Source organism: Cryptomeria japonica, chromosome 5 (assembly GCF_030272615.1).
Source record: "Cryptomeria japonica chromosome 5, Sugi_1.0, whole genome shotgun sequence".
NCBI lineage: Eukaryota > Viridiplantae > Streptophyta > Pinopsida > Cupressales > Cupressaceae > Cryptomeria > Cryptomeria japonica.
Window position 1 is genome coordinate 201415087 of NC_081409.1, and position 23954 is coordinate 201439040.

Below are 23954 nucleotides of genomic sequence, written 5' to 3' on the forward strand. Positions count from 1 at the left end.
AAAATACTCTTTGGAATTGCTTCGACAACTAAAATATCATCCTCATATCTTGGCTTCTCCTATCCTCATTTGTGGCTGAAAAAAACTTAAAATGTCCTTTTCCACAAGCCTAACAAATCTCTTCTCAAGTTGGATATGCCTAAAATTGTGCATCATGGAATTGCTAATATATCATGGTGGTTGCAAAAATTAATCCCAAATTGATTGGAAGCCTTTGTGCGTGACAACATATATAGTCCAATAAACCATGATGGTTGATTGGTTGCTGATGAGTATATTTACTTGTTTCGTCTCCTACCAAAAAAATCCTCTTCATAGAAACTTCGAAGACTAAAAATCTCATATATCATTGTCATAGTTTATGATAACTGATGTGGTCATATTTCTCCTACACAAAGAACAAAGTGTGCAAATGCTGTCACATACACATGTAAATAAACAAACCATAATAAAATTAAATCTCAACAGTTACTCAAATCAACATTTGCAATGATCATACATGCTACAATGTCATAATATTAAAGATGTGATGAATTATAAGATCAGCGAGATGAATTATTGAAGTACAAGTTACCCGTACATTTTTATAGGTGTGCTATACAATGACACTGGGATTTCTTACAGATAAGATTGGGATGGCATGATTCTGGCACATATGACAAGAGCATTCAAGAATGGCCCAAGTGTGGTGGGGCCAATGGAAGCTTGCGATTTGAGATAGAACTAAACTACACAGCAAATGCTGGTAAATTCTTACCTTTGTAAATTTTTAATTCTCTCCAATCTTAAACTTAATATTTTGAACAATTCTGATGCCTTTTAATGTAATTACAGGTCTCATAAATGCTTTAAAGCTCTTGCAGCCCATCAAGGACAAATATACAAATATTACATATGCAGATTTGTTCCAGTTAGCGAGTGCCACAGCCATTGAGGTCTTTCTCTCTCTCAGGCATGCAAATGTCTTTTGCATTAGTTCTGCAAGAACCATGCACTATTTAGTCAATCAATTTTTATGCTTTTTATTCCATAACCTCTGACTGAAAGTTGAAACATATTCGAATTTCAGGATGCTGGAGGCCCTGAAATTCCTATGAAATATGGGCGAGTAGATGCACCACGACCTGAAGATTGTCCACCAGAAGGGAAACTTCCAGGTATACTATGTTCCAACATTTTATTTATGATGTAGTTTACCTAGGGTTTAGGGTTTAGGGTTTAGGGTTTAGGGTTTAGGGTTAGTTTCCAGGTAAACTATATGTATCATACAAATGTCCTCCTATTGTACTTTTTAGCTCAATGTCATAACTGAATTTCTTGTTTATAGCAGTATAATGCAAGGTATTGTATTTTCTAGTCGATGCCCTTTTTTTGAACAGCTAACTTGGCAAATGTAGAGAAATGTTCCAGCCTCTGGACATCTTGACGCTTGGAACGTTTTTGAATTAATTGAAGTTATTGCCTAAGGGAAGATTGTTGAGGGTTGCTTTGTCTTCTTTCAGTTCATAGCTTAGATACTCTTCAGAAGAATTATTTTAAATTTGTTTTGAGAATTCATTCTTTCCTTTGAGTTTTACAAAGATTCACCTTGCTTACAAGAAGCTGTAGTAAGGTTCTTTTGCATTTTGAATTCATTGTGTTATTGCTCATTTTAGCCCGAGTTTTATTTATTTTACAGCCCAGTCCAAGGTGCCAGCAAAGAATTTCTGTTCTAATCCAACTGTCTAAAGCTCCATGCTAGTGAGGACATTTGACAATTAACATTTTTTTTTTCCAACAACATATAGTTCTAACTTTTAACTAAAACAAACCTTCCTAATTTCTCAACTAGACTAACACTACAGGAGTGAGACACTGAGTTAATCACTGATTCAGTGATGCATCATTTGCCCTATGTCTTTAAAATTCTGAACCTTATGCTGAACCTTTTGGTTCAGAGTTGATTTTACCGAAAATGCTCCATGGAAACCAAAAAAATGTCAATAAACCTCAAGAACCAGATTGCCAAGATATTTTTTCTTTTTGGGGATGCAGAATTGTTTTTACCCCAGGATGCTACTGCATCAAATGTCTAGGGAAGAATTTGTGAGCATAATATTCATAAATCTAGGCTTGATGGTAGAACCATCCTTTTGACCTGAAGAATCAGGCCATGACATTCCCTTCCATGTTAGGTACTTAGTAGCTTTTTACCAATTCCTTCCTCTGTTTCCAACCACCCATTGAATATCTCATCAATTTCTTCCTCTGTTTCCAACCACCTATTGAATTAGAAGCCATCCTTCTCTGCCTAGTTTTCCCACTTCTTGCAGGTGTAGACCTACCTCTGCTTGTCCTCCTCCAGTGGAAGCTATTCTGGCTTATCTCATTTCTTGTCTAACTTTAGTTAGACTTCTAGATCAGCCACTTAAGCTAAATTGTAGTGCCTTTCCTCTCCTTTCATCAAATGCAGGATTTTAAAGACATCGATCTAGCTTATCCTTGTCTGTTGTGTCCCCAAATGTCAATATGAATTCATCTTCTCCCTCATTAAATTTAGGGCCTCCAAGGATCTCCATCTTTGCTTTGAAAATTATGTGGGCTTTCCTCAATTCTTTGTTTTGCAAGATATTGTCTTACTGAAAGAATCAATCACAGCATGTAGGAGAAGAATATATAAGAACATACAACAAACGATATCCTTTAATAAGCCAAATAGAAGCCTCATTGAATTCCTTCTTATTTTATAAAACAAATGAGCAGTTACATATCTTAGTTCCCCTCTAATTCAGAAATAAGAATTCATATATATCCTAACTCTAATATTAGTTCTAACAAATGTGCTCCTATTTACAGCTCAGTCCGCGGTGCCAACAAAGAATTCCTATTCTAGTTGAACTGTCTAAAGCTCCATGCTAGCAAGCACATATGTTTCCTTTATGCCAGCCACCCCCTCCTTACCCAAACAGGCAGCTCTAATTTAAACAAGGCCCCTCTAATTTTTCAATCAAACTAACACTATGGGAATGAGGTGTTCAGTTAGTACCTTATTCAGTGGTGCATCCATTAACCAAGGAGATCATTGCCAACAATGTAGGTTGAAGCCAAGATACCAAAGAGCGCAAGAGAAAGATAAGACACCACAAAGTGTAACAGCAAGGCAATGCAACAAATAGTGCAAGAGCAAGTCAGTATATAGAAAATTACTTGTAGTGTTCATGGACTCTAAAACATTCTGATTTTGCAGATTAATTGGCTGGAATGAGAGAAGATCAGTCACTTTAAAAAGAAATAAGAAAGAAATGTATCTTGTTTGAGAAGTTTGCAAGTAAATCTTCATCTTTTATTTAAAGGCTTTTGGAAATCAAATCCTTCATATAAGGAAGATGTATATTGAATTGGATTTTGGAAAAAGATTATAATTCAGTTGATTGAGACAATCAGCTTTACTTTTTACATCATGTGATTAATGAAGTGCTTTAAGACATGTTACATTCACCCTAGGAAGCAAAATAAAGTGCAGAAACAAGACAAAGGCAAAGAGAAATTGTATGATGACTTAGGGATCATACATACATTTTGATGCCCACATGAATTCAAGAAACTGTCATAAGCAACGAGTTTGGCTTAAAACCAATCAGCATGGCAGGTTTGGCTTGGCATGAACCTATACAACATGGTTCAAGTTTCCTTAGACGAGTTTAACTTTAGCCAAACTAGTTATATATGAGACACAATTGTAGAACCATGTGACCAAATAATTACTCTTCCATCTATTTTTGTGAGAGGCATTAATAATCCTCTACTATTCATTTGCTCACTTGTAAGCATAAATATATCCCTTGGAAACATGTATGGGGTCTTTTGTTAAATTCTAGAAGTAGAAGATGATTGAATAGTTGGTGCAACCAGTTCAAACATGTTGAATAGGCAAGTGAAGCACAAGGAAAGCTAGTCAAGCATTGCAGAATTTCCAAAGGAAGCGCACAATGTTCCATGAGCATTGTAGAAATTCTAGAGAAGACCTTCAATGCATTTGAGGGATCAAATTGAGCAATTGGCTTGTAAATGTTGCAATATGAAAGTGGAGATGAGAAGATATAACCATACTCTTTTGAAGTTTTCCCACATTGTGTATTTCATATGTGCTTGATTTATTAGTTGCTTAATTTCATTCTACTCAACTACTTCACATACTGAAGCACTTAAGAAAGCATATAATTGACATGCTTAGCTGATTAAAAGCACATTGTTTGCTCACAAGGGAAAATACAAGTAGATTTTGATCATTTAAAATCCAGAAAAATCAACCTACTTCTCTACTCCACTATTGACTTGTGGTTTGGAAGGTTCACAGGCTGGTAACAACACCAAAGGGTGTGAAATCTGATGTATAAGCATTGTGAAACATGCGTATAGGTATACTCAATCACATATTGAATATAAGGTGTTGATGACAGCTATAATTCTTTCAATTTTCAAATTGCAGCCTTATGTGTGTTGATTTCAATAGCATATGGCATTAGACTAGCACATATGTAGAAGTAAATATATGTTGGTGAATCATTATTGGAATGTTCAAGTTGTTTATGGATCAAAGGTGATCTGAGCATAGTATTGTGCATTGCTCACTATATTGAAGTTTATGCATCATTCTCTTGCACAATTGTACATCTAGCAATTTTGTGCAATTGCACAAATCAATGAAACTCCATGGTGCACTTCACAATTGCATCATGCAATCTCATAGCTGCATGCACTTCATAGTCATGTCATGCCATCCTAGGAGCTCTTTGCACCCAAGGTTTATCAGCTTTCCCCTCAAGCATCATGCTTCTCATATACTTTATACTTATTCGCATTGTGCACTATTGCACATGCTATCCCTTTGTGACTTTGCATTGGACCATACATATGCGACACATGGAATGACATCGTCCACATGTTATGCATGTGACACTTGCTAGGCCCTGCACCATAGGAACTAGCCCTATACTAGTCTTGACAATTGGCTCTACATGTTTATGGCACTTGCCATAATTCCCATCGTATGTTCATGTATAAATACCTGTATTATACATTTTGTAAATAGATAGAAATTGTTAGAAGAACATGACAGTCCCTCTAGAGTCTTCTGGCAAAGCAAATGGATCAGGCAGAGAACATGTTTGCCATAGTTGATGTCAGATCAGGCAGAGAACACACTTAACAAAAGTACATTGAGTCTTCAATGATGGTCAGCACAAGTGCCAAAGAAACATAATCAGGAATACATTCACAAGATCACCGTGTGTGGGAGTAACTGTTTAAGACCAGAAGGCAAATGCCATTATAAAATTGCAGGCAAGGTATACAAAAAACAAAGCAATCCCAAGAGAAACTCTATCTTTGTGTGCAAAATGGCTTATCAAGCCTAGATTATTCTTTTGCAGTGTGTATTTAGACTTCCCCAGCATATATCTCTTTTTTAAATTATCTTGTGTCATAATGCCTAAATATTTATGGGTGGAGAAGCTTTACGTCATTTGGTATGGCATTGGCCAGGATTTTGTTTATAACACTGAACAGGCTGTGATACGTCCTGTTAATTCAATGTGATTTCAAAATTGTCTTCTACTAGATTTTCGAAGAATTTAACCAAAAAATGCGCTTTTGGATAGCAACAAACTAAAATGCTTTTCTGTTGTGATTCTAGATGCTGGTCCTCCATCACCTGCAGATCATCTGCGAGATGTCTTCTACAGAATGGGATTAACAGATAAGGTTGAATACAAAAAAAGAATCATCTATATGAAGAACAATTCTTGTGAGGTTTGTAAGCTCTCTTGTAACATGTTTGTGGAAAATGATTATTGATTTTTTGCAGGAAATTGTTGCATTGTCTGGTGCACACACCCTTGGAAGGTCTAGGCCAGAACGTAGTGGCTGGGGCAAGCCTGAAACCAAATACACAGTAAGTATGTGTAACTGTTAACCTAGAATTATTTAATGCAGTTACATTAGAGAGAGAGAGCTCTTCAAGATTCATATATGGCATTAATAGCTTTTGACACTCCAACCTGCAGAGAAAACTTGAGGAAAGAGGAAGCCTAATAAATCTAGAGAATTTTACTTTCAGACTCAATCCTGGTATTGGAAATTGATGATGAAGTTCCTGGCTAAATATTCCTGGGCGATTATCATCTATTACAAAGCATGGTCACCAGGAAACTTGAGTTCTGCCCCTGTACCTCTACTTACAACTCTGGGGTCTTATATTTAAATGGGATATAACCTGTACTGTTATTTATATATTCCTGTATCCTATTAAAAAAATGAAACCCCTGTCCCCATATGCCATATTTCCATATGACTGGCTATAATGTTTGCATAAATAACCAAACTGTAATGCGGTACTGATAAAACCAATGGCCAAACATATTGTCAAACTCAGACAAATAGAGAAATGGCTCTCACTAATACAATTCAATAATAGGATAGCCACAGTCCTTAGAAACCAAGTAATTATGGCCACATGTTATTGCCTTGGAAGGCAAATACAGACCAAGAAATTTATAGATTCTCTGATAGACTGATACCACTTGGTATGCTCCTAGGGCAGTTTGATATAACCTGAGTAGCTAAATATAAATAAATATAGTACTTTGGGTGTAGGTTGATTTATGCAGTCTGTGTACTTCTACACTTGTTGAAAAGGTTGACATTTGGGTATAAAATTTCAACATATATGGTGAATATAAACACAATGGCACTTGACTTTTAATTATAGGGTTACATAATAAGAAAATTAATGACTGTTGAAACTTCCTGAAGTGTTGCAGTCTTGAATAGTGTAAATTTGAATAACTATGTGATTGATTATCTTTGGTGCAGAAAGATGGTCCTGGGGCACCAGGAGGTCAATCGTGGACAGTAGAGTGGCTTAAATTTGATAATTCTTATTTCAAGGTACGGAGTTTATATGAATTGCTATCATGTACAAGATTTTACCTTGATCATGAATGAGAATTTTTTTTTTTTACTTGATTTTGTGAAGGACATAAAAGAGAGGAGGGATCTCGATCTTCTAGTATTGCCAACTGATGCTGTTCTTTTTGAAGATCCTGGTTTCAAGGTGATTCTTAAACTGGTTGTACTTTAGAGTCCCCATGGACCTACTCTGGTCATTTATGGTCGTTAATACAATTTCCTTCTTTCTTTCTGGTTCTTCAAGCTCTAAAGAGTATTTCATTTTAACCTGCCCTTATTTTTGCAAAGCTGAACTTTTTAAAATTCATCTTGAACTCCAACAAAGCTAATGTCAACCTATGCAAGTTCAAAAAAGCTGAAGAATACTGATGAAATTGTCAAAAGAATCAATCTTTCCATTGGTAGAACATACTAATAATGCTAAATAGGTATCTTAAGTCTTGTAGGAAATCTTTTTCTCCTTTTTGACAAATTTGAGAAATATTTAATTAGATATTTCAACTTAGTGAAGGATATATGCATCTGAAATAAAGTTATAGAGGGCCAATAGTTGATTTCCTTTCAATAATAAGGAAAGTGCTGACTGAAATTTTAAAATTTTACAGGTATATGCTGAGAAATATGCAGTTGATCAGGATGCATTTTTCAAGGACTATGCAGAGGCTCATGCAAAACTTAGTAACCTTGGTGCCAAGTTTGATCCTCCTGATGTAAAGTTGCTCAACTTCTGAACACTCTCTGCCTGTTATATTCATTTTTCATTTTTGTGTTTCATGATGCTAATGTGATCAACTGGATGGTAAGATCAATTTTATGCAAACATTTATTTGGGGATCAGAAATGATAAATTCAGATATCATGGTATTAGTTAAGGTTTGAAAATATTATTTCAAAAGCTGTCTTTTCTCTTATGCATGATGCTGAAAGAAAAGGAACCTCCAAAACAATCAGGAAAATATAGTTCTGTTATGAATTTTTGATATTTATACATCATGATTCACATAAGCTTTACATGTTTTGATAAACTGCCGGTTTATGGTCATTTTGTTAGTTGACATCTTGAACATTGCGATTTTGCCACCAAGTCAACACTTAAGGTGCTTTGGGTGTAGGCGGATTAGTAAAGCTGGGTTTACTATGCATATATGTCAATGTGTGCATTTATGCTTATATATACATAGGGATTGGAGATAACTCTAAGCTCATGGAGGCTATTATTGACAGATTGCTTTTTTGTCCCTAAATAACAAGGGTTCACAGTTTTGTACTATGTTTATGCAATGTTGTAAATATGCATGAGCAACGTGTCAGATGCAATGGCCTTTAGGTTACTCTCACCTAACTATACTAGGATATAATCAAAGAGAGCACCAAAATAAGCATTAGCTACACATTGCTATTGATTTGATGGGTATACAAATAGTTTCTTTTCAATTAACAACTCAAATACAAGTATTGAATGAGAAGCTGTATATTTATATAGATACATGATGCTAGGACTGTTCCATTCTCAAATTGAGGAAGAGCATCAGTCAATAGGGACCCTGAAAGCATCAAATTGCATGCCAATTTTTAAACAAGGGAGACGGTGTAGGGAAGAAAATAACGAAGCTGAGCTAAAGGCTGAGCATGAGGTGGAAAAATTAGGCAACATGTTCAAGGAGGCACAAGATGAGGAGGGAGATAGGGATATTATGGATCTAAAAGAAATGAAATCTACCAATCAGGATGAGGTGGCAAGATGATGTATTTGGATAGGAGATGATATAAGCTATCTAATCAAAGACATCTTTGATAGTTATGGAGCCGAAGAAGGAGGTTAAGGGATGAGAAGTAGGTCACTTTGTAAAACATGTATGTTCATAGGCTTCTAAATGTTATTCCTTGGTTTTGGAGTTTACCATCCCCACCTATTCTTGTGACCTCTTTTACACTTATGCCTCTTTTTTTTTCTTAAGTTCCCCAAAAGAGAGCCATTTTTTTTCACAACATTGTTTGACTTTATTTCTAGTCCTTTACTTGTTTCATCATCAACTACAAGCTGACTCTGAGAAGTGTAGGATAATATCTAGAGATCATCAACAACTAACTAAGCTAACATATACAATTCCTTCATTGTTCCATCTTTAGCATTAACAAGTAAACCTAGTTTCCCATGATCCTATGTCCTAATCGATAATAATAAGTTTTCATTACATTAGTTTCTGAGTACATAAATGCCCCAAGACAGTTTACAAGATACGAAGATAATCCATCGAGGCACTATACCTAGATACAATTCTTGTATCATAATCTCATATTTCACTCTGCCTGGAGCTTGAAGCTGGCATGCTGGGACCATCTTGAGTCACAAAGATCGAAGAAGTTGGCTGACTGTTATCCGGATTATCGTACACTGATCACTCCATCCAGAGTGAGAGAATTCAGGAGTGCATGCCATGACAATATATAGCATTTACAACTTTACACAACTCATTAATATAATATGATGTCCACACGCTTATATAGATTACACAAATGCAACTCTAATTACAATAAACAAAAGTCACATCAGATAGCCAAGTACATAGGCATATTTAGAAATTTATTTTTTTACGATAGGAAAGTGAATGCCGTATATCTGTATGGTATACACACATGAGGAACATTAGTTGCAGAGTCCAACAAACATATGAAATCATGGCCATTGGCCCACTGAATCAATCCCATTACATATAAATATATATATTATAAAGATTCTAGCAAGTAGACGATCATGAATGTCAGTTGCTGGCCATGAATCCACTGAACTTTCAAATAAGCTGACAAGTTTCCCAAATTGATCTTAACGGGGTATGTTAGTATGGCCTTGACTTGATTTCAGTTGATTCAGTTTCATAGTATTGGTTTTTATTTTCCTATTTTCCAAAGCCAACAATAACCTTCCAGGAATTCCATACAGCTGTTATAGTTGTGTTGTGCTTTTTGAGGAAGGTAGTGGCCTTGTTTAGGAAATGGGTAAGTTGGTGGTTCTCAAGGATTGAATATGCCTTACCCACACCTTATCACTTTCTTTTGCCCAAAGCCTAATTACATGTAGAGATCAACTTGGCTTTTGTTTAAGCCTATCAAGATTACCCATGCTTTCTTACCGACACATAGAGTGTGCATGCTTATCTATGTAAGTATTATCTACTTTTGCCTTTCTTATATCCTATAGGTGTATATGCTTGTGTGGGTGATCCAATATGGCATACGCATAGGCAACTAACTAAGGTCTATCTACTCACAACTGCTAATATAATTGTGACAGTAGCCATATAACCATGCACATAATTCACGGCATAAGGCACATGTAAACCAAAATTAAACTCTCATAATTAGTAACTCAACTTCAAATACTTTTACACACAATCCAAACACATGTTAAAAACATAGATCCATTTATGCAAGTCTTCACTCACTCACACACACATGCCTACAAAGACACCATGCTATTGCAAAAATTTGATAGAACACAATATTTTAATATTCTATTAATTAATAGAATAACAATTACAAAGAGGCTTATCTCCTTATTTAGAGATTGGAGGATGAAATCATGCAAATAGATAAACATGACATGACTCACCTAACATAAAAAATAACAAATTTAAAAAATAGAAAAAGACATTTGCCAATAAGGTGACTTTATTACAATTGTAAGCCTTATCTTCTATTAATTATTTAATATTATTCTAATACCCCCTTCAAGGCTTACTTCACTGAAAGAAAAACATATTAAACTAAAAACAATTTGTACCATGAATTTGCCATACCAAACTAAAAACAATTTGAACCATGAATTTGCCATATCAAACTAAAAACAACTTGAACCATGAATTTGCCATTCTTCAGAATATTTTTTTTGAAAACAGACCATACACCAGGTAGAACTCCATCAAGCTGCTCGAACCTTCGTAAAGGTGTAGCTCCTGAGCTGAATTTTCAAGTTCCCAGATTACCACTTGCTCGGAATCCTGAACTATAGAACTCCCGAACCATTGGACAACAATCTATGCTGAGCTACCTCATAGAGCTCCACCAAGTTGTCTCATAACCCTTGAAAGGGTATGATTTCCAAGATCATATACTCCCAAGCTAACTAGGCAACCATCCATTCTAGGTTTTGTCTATACTGGCTTTCAATTTGTCTTTAAATTGAAGGCTTCTTTGAAATACACAAAAAGAAAATTCTCCTTCACCATTGTCAACATCCATAGGATCTTCAACAATGGCTACATTAGCTCCTTTGAGCTTTCCTTTGAGAGCATCATCTGCTCGAACTCTATAGTTCCAAGTGGTGTGGCCCATTTTCTTCCAATAGTAGCATTCTATCCCTTTTTTATCCTTATCAGATTTTCTGCTATTTGAGTATAATGCTAACTAATTTGAGGATCATTTGTTTAATCTCCTATAGTAGCTCTCTTTTCTTCAGTTAAGAAAGCTGGAATTATATCTTCCAAACTTTTAGAATAAAGTTGACCAGGACTAAAGATGACATTGCTGAATTTTGAAGATAATTAGTTTAGTAAATTGGCTTTAGCATCCTCATCATCTACTACAGCATTGACGTTTGTTAGTTGTTGAAGAAGAGACCTCAAATTGTTCACGTGGCTTGACATAGTGACTCCATCAGTCATCTTGAACTTGAAAACTTGAAGTTTTAAAGAAGATTTTGCATTAAACGTTGCTGCTACAAATAGTGTATTTAGCAAGTATTAGTTTTGGTTTGGAAATAATATTTCAGAAGTCATCTTCAACAGTTTCCTATGCACAAAGGAAATTGAACCTCCAAAACAATCAGAAAAACATAGTTCTTAAAAGGATATACAAAAAACCATTTGAGAAGTGATGTTAAATAGGCTGTGTAATCTAAATAATTGCAATGGATTTAAATCAATGGCATGCGCAGTGAACATAGGATATATCTTGGGATTTTTTTTGGGAAAAACCTATCAAAGCACAACACCACTCAATAAATTATCAATGAGAACGATTATAATATAAAGGGATTTCTTTGAGCTGATTTGATGTCTTGTATCCTCAATCCTGCGATCAATCTAACAGCATGTACCTGCTTTGGAAAGCTGCTGCAAAACTGTGTCCAAAGACAATACCATGTTACCAAGCACCTGATTCATAAGTACAGGGTAAACTAAGAAACAAAATTTCTTTTCAAAACCATGGGCTCGAAACCAAGAGCTCAAACCTTGGTTAAAGACCTCCAATCAAACAATACACCGATGCATCTTGTGATTGAATCCAATGTTCCATAAGTTTTCTTTGACCCCTACAATTGTGTATTGAGCTGGCTAAACCAAGTGCTCTAATTGGGCCATTTGATTGCTCTTACATGCTATTAATTTTAGTCAGTTAGAGATGCCTTTTTTGATGTCCCCATCTAATTTAAACAAGTGAACAGTATGGTGAGGGAAATCTCCTATTATCTTTATAAATGATAATAGCTTTCAAGACAATACCACAAGGGAACCCAATCTGATTGCTTAGTGGAATTAGAAACTGTTGATAAATTGTCATTGATGATTTGCAATAGCAAAGACTATGGTGCCCTAGACAAAAGTCATGAAAGCCGATCTTGTTTGGAAACATTAATATATAATATTTGCCTTGTTAAGGGAGGCGGTGTCTAATGAGGAGAGCAGCGACTTAAATATAAGATGCAGCAATTAAAAAAACAATAAGCAGCGACTTGAGTATTAGAGACATCGTTCATGATGGACAGCTCTGTTGATGAATACGCAAAGACAGTGATCATCTCCAAAGAAGAAAGTCAGTAATAAAAACATATGAACAATATATGCAGCAATAGATATAATTAGACAACAATATAAGAAGGAAACGGCTATGAATAATTAGTATGTACAAACTCATACTTAGGTGGCGTGATCCTTTAAAGATATGTTGACCAAAGACAAAGCAAGGAGAAGAGATTTCAATTTCTTCTAAAAGAAAATATTATTAGTATAAAAACGCAAAAGGTGCGATTAAGGGAAGGGGTGGCATACTGAAAGGCTATGTCCATTCAAAGGGATGCCTTTCTACATGGAGACATTAAGGTATAAAAGGCACTTGTACCACTAAGAGGGGGATATGTGGAAGATTTAATATTTTATTATTACCTTAAATCTGGGATATGTGGATTGTTTAAGCAAGATAATGAGAATCTTGGTACCTTTAACTCCCTATGACGATGATACGATGAATGGGGTAGTACACCTAATTGTAGATAGCTTCAAAGATCTTGATGACAGTAGAAGTACACATTATTCAAGAAGGGTGACCATGCTGAAAACCTTTGCAGAAATCAGGACAAGTATCCATGACATGTTCCATCATCTCTTTGCCACGATCAAGGACACCCATGATGAAGATATCTTTGCAGCCATGAAAGATATACGAATTCTAACTATCAATGAGAGATGGTATTTCCCAAACTATAACATGTATGCTATGGACAGCTTGGAAACAAGAATGGACTCTATCATCATCTGCATATGCGTTACTCCATGAAGTGTTCAAGCAATATGAGGTCAAACTCAAACCTCATTTGAATAAAGAAGAATAAAGAAGAACAAGGAAGAAATTGGTTAGAAAATGAAGGTTCCTCAAATCTTTCTTTAGTTGTACATATAGAAGATAAATGCAAGGACATGGAATTGGTTCATAAGGAGGAAGATGAATCTTCATATATTCCTTCTATCGCAAATGAAATAGTTACTTGGATTCATGAGGGTCATGAGGCATTAGACCTATACATGCAAAGAGAAGCTAAATGGATATATGATCAACAAGCATTACAAGAAGAAGAGCCTATGAAGCAAAACACATGTGCATTCTGTTTCGAAGCCAAGATTGCTCTTACTCTATTTCAAGAATCCTGCATTGTGAACAACATAGAAGGGATTGAATCTAGCAATCACAAAACTTGGGACCCCGATGCATTTCCTATTAGTTGTGGAAACTAGCTTGGAGTGGTGAGGCAAAAGCTAGTGATACTATCAACAATTGCTCTCCAATCAAATTGCAAGAGATTGCAGTTCATGTCAAGTCACTGAAGAGGATTCACTCTTTTGACCAACAATCAAATGTTGGATGCTTAAGTTTGGTGGAAAGAAGTGACACTTAAATGGTAGCTATGTCCATAAATTCTACACAAAGTTGTTATTGTCGCCATTATTCTCCCACGATGATGACATTTGTTTGCAATCAAGTGGATTTTAAACCATTGGTAGACTGTAGGTAGCCAATAGTGAGAGGTTCTCCAAGTGCAATCCAGACTCTCATTTCCACATTGAATGGCAATTTCTATCAACATTCTAGAGCATTCATGATTGCCATAAGTTGGAGTATTTTTCCCTTTGACACCTTGAGGGAATGTGTCGGAATTTTGATTCTATGGTTGAACAAAGTTTTAATTATCATTAACTAAGAATGAGACTAACAATGATATCTATTTCGGTTTGGAGTTAGACAACAAACATTCCTTGGATTTCCATGAGAAGAGGATGCACTGTGGACATAGAATCAGACTGTGGAAATCAGAGTGGCTCAACATCAATGTGTTGTTTTGTTTCCAAGACTAATAGCTGTTGGAAATGAATTAACTTATGATGATTTTCTGAAGCCTAATCCTATGATAATAAGGTTGGAGTTTTTCCAAGGACCATCTTCTATGGAGTTAGTGCAACATTGGATTATGTATCTTATTGGTGGTCATCCAAAGATCACTGTTACAGGTCTTCAACCTAATTATATTTTGAGTAGATGGTGCTACAAATCTTGGGACCTAGGAGTTTACATGATGAGTAAATTGCATGAATTTTTTCATAGAATGATAGAGTTTGACAAAACTGATGAGTTCATTGGCATCCGCATGAAGCAAGGAATATGTGTTAAGGCATTCTAGTGACTTAATTGGGACCTTGGTATCAACATGAAGGACTAAGATTGCTTGTGGGAAAGCAATTTCAAGGAGGGGAGACTATGATGTTCCCACCTAATCCAAACAAGTGAACAGTGTGTTGAGGGAAAGCTCCTTGTATTATCTTTATAAATGATAATAGCTTTCAAGACAGTAGCACAAGGGAACCCAATCTGACTGCTTAGTGTGTTGTGACGTATTCACACATCACCCCATTGCAAATGGGGACCCCTACTTTTTTTGCTTTCTGGGGTTTTCTTTCTAGGTGTTTAGGGTTTGTCTATTAGCCTTTGCATTTTGAGTGTTGCCAGGGGATCAATAGGATGGTAGGCTTTGCTTGAGCGAGGGGAGTCAATAGGTGCTCCAGGTTAGGGTTTCTTTGAGAGTCTTCCTTAGGGCCTATTTTTGCTCTTGTTGCTAATTGTGTCTTGCTTTGTGAGTGGGTATCATTCTTGAAGGTTTGAGCTAGGTCAAGTTGGTGAGTGATGAAGTCTGGAATGTCATCCTGATCTTCAAATGCCTTGAAATTTGGCTAAGTCTGGAATGTCCTGATCCTAAAATTTGGCTAAGTCTGGAATGTCCTGATCCTGAAATTTGACAAAGTCTGGAAAACTGAAGAATCCTCCAAAAACTAGATTTTGCAATATAACTCCTGGAGGTCCGAAACCACTCTCAAACATCCTGGAAGTATATATGGAATATAACTTAAAGTATAAGTGGCATTTCCTTCTTATACTTAAATGTTATATTCCATAAAATAATCTTGACGGAGAGTCCAAAATGTCAAATATCGCTCCTGACCCTTCCAAAGGGTCCAAAGCGAATTTCACTCCTGACCCTTCCAAAAGGTCCAGAGCGAAATTCTCCATAAGACATTCTACTTTGACCAAAACCTAGAACTAACGCATTCCCAGGCTTCAATGAAGGTAAAAACGCTTGTTTGAATGAAGAAATGTGAAAATGAAGTCAGGATCTTGGCTAAGAATAGGGATTTCGCTCCTGACCCTTCCAAAGGGTCTAGAGCGAAAATCCTTGAAGACCTCAAATTCTCAAATTCTCACTTATCAAGGCCAAATTTCTAGTTCCTAAGGCATGTGTGGAGGTGTTTGTGAATGTTCTAACCTCAGGAGGTGAGTAAAGGTGGATGAGGTGAAGATTTTAGCCAAGAATGAGAATTTCGCTCCTGACCCTTCCAAAGGGTCCAGAGCGAAATTCTTGAAAACACTCATTTTTCCTTTAGACAAAGTCAGGACCAAGGTGGAGATGCATGAGGAAGGATCTTTGTTTGCCTCCCAAAGAGGGTGAGAGTTGGAAAAGTCAGGGATCAAGCCCAAAAACATGATTTTCGCTCTTGACCCTTCCAAAGGGTCCAAAGCGAAAATCTTTGTAGCTCATATTTCCTTCCAAATTTTGGCTAAGTGTTGCTTTCTAAGGCATGTTTGAGGATGAATTGATATGTTTTTGCCTGGAGATGGAGTTGATTGATTTTGAAGAACAAGATTTTGGCCTAAAGGAGAATTTCGCTCCTGACCCTTCCAAAGGGTCCAGAGCGAAATTCATCATAAACTTCATTTGCCACCTTGTTTGAGCTTGAAACCTTGTCCCTTAGGTGGAAAATGATCTAAGTTTGCTTCTTGAGATGGTTTGAAGTTGGAAAAGTGAGCAATCTAGCCTGGAATGAGATTTTCGCTCCTGACCCTTCCAAAGGGTCCAGAGCGAAAATCTTCTTAAAGCTCATTTCCTCCTAAGTTTGACTAAATTTTGATTTGCAGGGTATCTTGGAAGGAAGGTTGGGCATTCTTGTTGCCTTTGAAATGTTTGAAAGCATTGAAAAATGAAGGATTTTGGACCAAAAAGGAAATTTCGCTCCTGACCCTTCCAAAGGGTCCAGAGCGAAATTCCTAAAAACTCTTATTTTTGCATTGAAGAAGGTCAAGTTCTTGGTCTTTTATGAATTGAATGGAAGGGAGATAGCTTGTCTTTGCCTCTTGAAGATGCTTTGAATTGAAAAAATGAAGAATCTAGCCCAAGTCAAGATTTTCGCTCCTGACCCTTTGGAAGGGTCAGGAGTGAAAATCTCTCTAAGAGGCATTTCTTTCCTTGTTTGGCAAAATCTTGATGACCAAGGCATGTTGAAGGAGAGAATTGACATTTTGGAATCCTTGGGGATGCTTGGAAGTTATGAAAATGAAGGATTTTAGCCAGGAAAGGAAATTTCGCTCTTGACCCTTCCAAAGGGTCCAGAGCGGAATTCCTTACAAGCCTACCTTTTGACCTTTCTTGGGCTTAAAACCTTGTTCCTAGGGCGATGAAGGATGAAATTCTACCTTGCAAAGAAGTTTCAAGTTGAAAGAATGATGATTTTTGGTCAAGAATGAGATTTTTGCTCCTAACCCTTCCAAAGGGTCCAGAGCGAATTTTCTCAAAACCTCTCTTTGCTATCAATTTTTTGCTAGATCAAGTGTGGGATAAGGTAAAATCAAGGAGAAGTTTCCCCTGAGAGTGACTTTAAGTTGCTAGAAACCATGAAAGATGAAGGAATTGAGCCTAAAAGTGATTTTCGCTCTTGACCCTTCCAAAGGGTCCAGAGCGAAAATCCTAAAAACCATCTTTTCTTCCAAAATTTGAGCAAAGTTAAACTTGGACAAGGGTGCGAGAAGTCATTTATATTGCTTGGACAAGGGTGCGAGAAGTCATTTATATTGCCTTAGAGTGGATTTTGGTCGCCAAGAATGCAAATTTTGAAGCCAAATGAGAATTTCGCTCCTGACCCTTCCAAAGTGTCCAGAGCGAAATTCCTAGGATCACCCTTTTTTCCTTGCAAATCAAGTCAATTTTTTGGTTTTTATTCCCTGGAGAGGAGTGAGGCATGGTGTTCATGGTCTTGGAGGTGATTTGAAGTTGAAAGGATGAGGAAATAACCCTAAAACAAGATTTTCGCTCCTGACCCTTCCAAAGGGTACAGAGCGAAAATCCTAAAATTTACATATTCCTTTCAAATTTATGCTAAACCATGCCTAGGCCAAGGTGAAAGATGCCCTTGAGATTGCCCTTGAGTTGGTTGTTGTCTCCAGAAATGATGATTTTGGGCTAAAGGAAGAAATTCGCTCCTGACCCTTCCAAAGGGTCCAGAGCGAAAATCTTAAAATCACCTTTTCTCCTTGCAAAATCAAGTCAAACTTGGGTTGGATGAGAGAAGAGAGGTGTTTCCTTGCCTTGTGAGGTGAATTCAAGATGAAATGATGGAGGAACATGCTAGAAAACTTGAAAATTGCTCCTGACCCTTGCAAAGGGTCCAGAGCGAATTTTCTCAAAACCTATCTTTTCCCTCAAATTTATGCCAAGTCTAGTGTGGGTCAAGATTAGAGGTGTCTTTAGGCATGTCCTTGAATGGTCAATAATTATCAAGTTTGAAGGAATTGAGCCAAATGATGAAAATCGCTCCTGACCCTTCCAAAGGGTCCAGGGCGAAAATTCTTCAAACACCTATTTTCCCTTGCAAAATCAAGTCAAACTTGGGATGGACGTGAGAGGAGAAGTGTTTTCTAGCCTTTTGAGGTGAATGCAACTTGAAATGATAGAGGAATAAGCCTAAAAGGTGATTTTCGCTCCTGACCCTTCCAAAGGGTCCAGAGCGAAAAACCCTAAAACCATCTTATCCTCCAAGTTTTGTGCTAAGTCAGGCCTGGACAAGGGTGAGAGAAGCTATTTGGAATGCCTTGGAAAGATGTTTGACCTTCAAAAGTGTGAATTTTGAGCTAAAAGGTGAATTTCGCTCCTGACCCTTCCAGAGGGTCTAGAGCGAAATTCTTCATCTGCCTATTTGCTCCTTGTGTCAAGTCAAGACTAGGAGTCCTAAGGCGTAGTTGAGGTTGAAATGATGTTACTTTGCCCTGCAAGATGAATTGAAGTGAAGGAGATGAGGAATTGAGACCTAAAGCTTGGATTTCGCTCCTGACCCTTCCAAAGGGTCCAGAGCGAAATTCCCAATATCACCTAAATTGCTCACAATGACGATCAAGAAATGGATTGCCAAGCCTAGGTGGAGAAAAGACTAGTGTATGCTTGCCTTGGAAGGTATTTTGGAATAGAGACATGATGGAATTTGTCCAAAAGTGCAAAATTCGCTCCTGACCCTTCCAGAGGGTCCAGGGCGAAATTCTTATAGGGCCTGTCCCTGGAAAGACTCTTGAACAAACTTAATTTTGATGTCTTCTTGTTGATGATTTAAGGTATAAAATGCTATGTTGAGATGAATTTATTATGTGTCCTTAATCATCTTTTTGTTTGTCTTGCAGTTAAAAGGCGACCTTCTCCAGTCTGGCATCAACAAGGAGGACCTTCTCTAGCCCAGCATCATCAAGGATGGCCTTCTCCGGTCCAGCATCATCAGGGACAACCTCTTCTAGTCCAGCATTCGAAGGAAAGGTACACCATCCATCCTGCACATCGAAGACAAAGGAAGTTAAAGCAAGGGTTCGTTGAAGAAGCAGACAGTTTCAAAAGAGTTAATTAAAGCTAGCTTCTCAGCAACATCAAATTGAATATCTACCAAGTTACAAGTGTCAGAAAAGGTGGCATCCCAGTCATCACTCCTCCAGTCGGATTGGTCCACCTTAGCGTGTCCAGATTCAATGTACCTGACTCATGGGAGATGGCACAAACTTTGATGTACCTACCCCGGTTCTCTATTGGTCGAATATTCCAGAGAAGACATGTGTCCAAATAATACAATTATTTCATTGACCAGAATTGAGTTTGTTGTAACAAACCCTAATTAGGGTTTTCATTGTAAAATCTCGGCCATTGATCTCAAATTGATCTAAGCCATTAAATTGTATTGAGGGCGCTATATAAGCCCTGGCTCCTCATTTGTAAAGGCTGATAGTTAGTCAATAGTCAGCTAATAGTTAATAGTTAGTAAATAGAGGCCAGAATAGTAGAATAGCAATTAGAGTAGATTAAGAAGAGAAGGCAAGACATTGTTGCCTTAATTGTAAAGACTTATTTTCATTGAAGATATGGTGGAATATGTTGTTTCTTTGCAATGTGCATGGTCTCTTGTTGAATCTTCATTTTTGATGATAGATGATTAGATTGAGTGAAGAAAATTGTTGAATCCACTTGTGTGGAATCTGTCTAGTCCATACCACTAGCCTCTTACTGATTGTAAGTGCGCCTTGCGTGGTCAACTGGCATAAAATGAGCTTAATCTTAAGTCGTTACATGTCTATTGTTCATGCATTATCTTGAATGGTGATTATTGTCGGATGGTGTACGATTTGAACATATTGGAAGCATCCCCAAAAGATCGCACTGAGTTGGTGTTGAATTGTTCAACTTGATGGTGAGACCTAGCCCAGTAGGACTCCACCTAGTCATTCATCCATCTTCTCGCATTCTAGATAGTAGAGTAGACTTCCTGAACCCTACATCTTTTGCCATTTGTTTGTCTTCCAGTTAGTTAATAGGACTTGTGATTCCAGCAAATCAGACGTTCAGGTCATTGAGTGTAAGTCCCCTTGTGATTCCAGCAAATCACATCATACCACATAGAGCTTATCCACATGTAGAGATCCTACATAACAGAACCTTGGATTTACTCCGACTGATCCTTCAGCAAGATCTTCAGCAGTCGGGAACTTTGTTCAAGAGAGGATAAGATACTTCGGTATTTTATTCTGTGTTCGCATGTGCATAAAAAACACATCAACAGGAACCCAATCTGACTGCTTAGTGGAATTAGAAACTGTTGATAAATTGTCATTGATGATTTGCTATAGCAAAGACTATGGTACCCAAGACAAAATTCATGAAGGCCAATCCTGTTTGGAAACATTAATATATATAATATTTGCCATGTTAAGGGAGCGGTGTCTAATGAGGAGAGCATGGACTTAAATATAGGATGCAGCAATTAAAAAACAATAAGCAGCAACTTGAGTGTTAGAGGCATCGCTCATAATGGACAGCTCTATTGATAAATAAGCAAAGACAGTGATCATCTCCAAAGAAGCAAGTCAGCGATCAAAACATATGAACAATATATGCAGCGATAGATATGATTAGACAACAATTTAAGAAGGAAACGGCTATAAACAATTAGTATGTACGAACTCATACTTAGGTGGTGTGGTCCTTTAAAGATATGTTGACCGGAGACAAAGCAAGGAGAAGAGAGTTCGATTTCTTCTAAAAGAAAAGATTATTAGTAAAGCATAATAATCATTAAAGGGTGAGATTAATGATGAAGACATAAATAAAAATGCAAAAGGTGCGACTAAGGGGTGGCATACTGAAAGGCTATGTCCATTCAAAGGGATGCCTTTCTACATGGAGACATGAAGGTATAAAAGGCACTTGTAAACCACTGAGAGGGGGATATGTGGAAGATTTTATATTTTATTATTACCTTAAATCTGAAAGGCTCAATTGAGCAGCAAAGATTGATGACATGGAAGCATATATTTTTAATATATAAATCAGGAAGAGCTTTATGACCGACCACATACATATAGAATTTTCAATCAGGCAAAGCAGACAAGTTCAAAGCCTATAGAAGGCAGACTTATATAAAGTTAGTGCATGATCTTAAAGACATATATCAGAAATGGTAATATTGTTCTAAACTTGATCAATATATTATATCGACAATATTCATCTCTTTATCTTGTTCGATATTTAGTTCAATACAAGTTTCATAACATCTGCAAGTATTAAACAAGCTTTCTAATCACATTCAGATTGTATAAGACATATCTCATTCAGACCGATCTTGTTCCTAAGAAATTGGGATATAAAGTTGATTATTGAAGATCAAAGACAATCTCCATTGTTTTACAATTGCATATTAGTTTCATTAACATCGTGGTAGCAAGACATTTGCAGATATATATATTGTTCTACATAGTTGATATTGTTGATCAAAGTTAATTCCTATTTTATGGCAAGTATTCTAGCAGTGAATTAAGAGTTTATCAGAATTATTGGTGATGTCATTCTTACATAACATCAAGATAAGTCCACATTTGCATTGATACAACTTTCCCTTAAGAATATTGTCACTATACCATACACTCATTTGTGGCAACTAAAGAATTGAGTATAAGTTATAGATTGATATAAGTCTCTTGCAATTGGAATTCTAGGAAATTAGTCAAATCCCTAAGAGTTTGCATAATGGGACCACCTTTTCCCAATGTCTTTGTAACCTTCAACATAAGTTCTCTTACAATGTAACTTCCATGTTATAGATGCTCTTAACACAACGTGACTCCCACGTTATAGATGACATTCCAAGCAGCATGATCAATTTTAGGAGGGGAATCTCAAGGTTCCTATTTAATGTGGTCTGCCATTCCATGAAGGTCCAATATTACAATAATGACAAAATATTATTATGCAAGGTGTACAACACACCTTCTTAACAGTTCTAAGGTTTCTTGATATTTTAATGTTCTTTGATAAAAAATCTATTGCAAGTTATTTAATAGAGATCTTTTAACATTGTACTTTTGCAAATTAACCAAATTCTTAAGGTACTAATGAGAAGATTGGCTAAGTTGAGTTTAATATGTTTGCCTGTAGGAATCTATATTTATTGGTAGGTATCTACATGGTTAACCACACCACTTCTATGTATCCATCCATTTGGTGATGTCCAGAAATTAATATAAGCAGATTAAAAAGTTCTATTCAAAAGTTGAACACATCTTACTTTCTTTGCATGACAATTAGAAGTTATGTTGCTGCTATGGATCGTCTAAATTTTTGAGGATGTACAATGCAGGGGATTTCTATTGCAGATGGTCGTGAAACACCAGTTGGGGAAAAGTTTGTAGCTGCCAAATACTCCACTGGGGGAAGTGAAAGCAGTGTAAGTACAATTTTTTTACTATTTGCTCCTATATTTTCTATTGTGATTGCCATCACAAAAGTCAGAGATCAAAGGGAATATTCCTTCCTTTGTGGGTATGCAATCTCATACAAGTTCCCATCTTATTTCCTTTGAATATATGGTTCTGTATTAAAATGTTTCATGGTATGCAGGCTTAGACCATCATCCTATGTGAATTTTTATTCCACAAGATTTCCAAGGAACTAATAATAGGTAAAGTTAATAAGGAGATACAAGTATAGGGGAATGACCCCTCATATTTGAGTGCAGAAGGAGATATCTGATTCAATGAAGGCGAAAATGCGTGCTGAATATCTAGCTGTTGGAGGGAGCCCAGATAAGCCTCTTCAATCTAATTATTTTCTCAATATAATTATTTTCATAGGGGTTCTGGCAGTTTTGTCATACCTGTACGGTAATTGAATGGCAGTGTATTTCTCCCAGTCAAAGTGAGGAAGTGCCTTTTTGGAAGTTGCAATGTTATTATTACAGTCTAAAGAACAACGTCATTAAGTGCATGTTTTATGGACATGATATTTGTGGTTATTACTATGCATTTGCATGTGGAAGATTCACTCTCTTTGCATCATGCTTTTTGAAATAATATTACATGTTTCAGGGAATGAAGCGCTAGAGTATTTCAATTTATGGTCAATGAAATCTTTATGTATTGACCACCAAATGAATTTGTTGATCCTAATCCATGGATTGGGAAATATATCAAAGTTACCTCTCTGTAATTGAAATACTTTCATATGCAAGTCATATTTTCATGTTAACCATTATCTTGATTGTACATCAACAAAGGGATTGATCCCTTACCTTTTACCTAAAGGACTTTGAAAGGAAAAATCTTACTAATAACATCATGTTAAGAGTACTTACAGCAGTAGGAACAATTTTCTGACTTGTTTTCTGTTCACAGTCACACAGAGTGTTAGGAAGAAAATGCCAAGCAAGATGTTGCTAGCTAATGGTAGTATTTCAAGCCTGCCCACCATGCAATATTGATACCCATTGGCAAAAGCTCAGACATGTAATAATTTTTTATTATTATAACTCAAATAATTTTTGTTGATTATGATAGAAATGGCCAATCATTTCTGGAACACTTGGCAAAGAGGGCTTTTGATTAAATGAAATGAC

General features: G+C 36.5%; 1 protein-coding gene across 2 annotated transcripts in view; it reads left to right on the forward strand.

The window, feature by feature from the left end:
• The window catches only part of LOC131043071 (probable L-ascorbate peroxidase 6, chloroplastic/mitochondrial), a 31551-nt gene extending 7958 nt beyond the window's left edge, over positions 1-23593 (forward strand). Inside the window, exons 3-12 of one of the 2 annotated variants that reach the window (XM_057976418.2) lie at positions 625-745; positions 835-935; positions 1070-1157; positions 5675-5742; positions 5846-5932; positions 6853-6927; positions 7016-7093; positions 7554-7658; positions 22701-22787; positions 23079-23593. In XM_057976418.2, coding sequence (XP_057832401.2) covers positions 625-745; positions 835-935; positions 1070-1157; positions 5675-5742; positions 5846-5932; positions 6853-6927; positions 7016-7093; positions 7554-7658; positions 22701-22787; positions 23079-23231 — 963 coding nt within the window. In that variant the 3' untranslated portion in view covers positions 23232-23593. Of the gene's footprint in view, positions 1-624; positions 746-834; positions 936-1069; positions 1158-5674; positions 5743-5845; positions 5933-6852; positions 6928-7015; positions 7094-7553; positions 7659-22700; positions 22788-22960 lie in introns of both variants that reach the window. The other variant, XM_057976419.2, reaches the window with a different exon arrangement.
• The last annotated feature ends 361 nt before the right edge of the window (positions 23594-23954 follow it).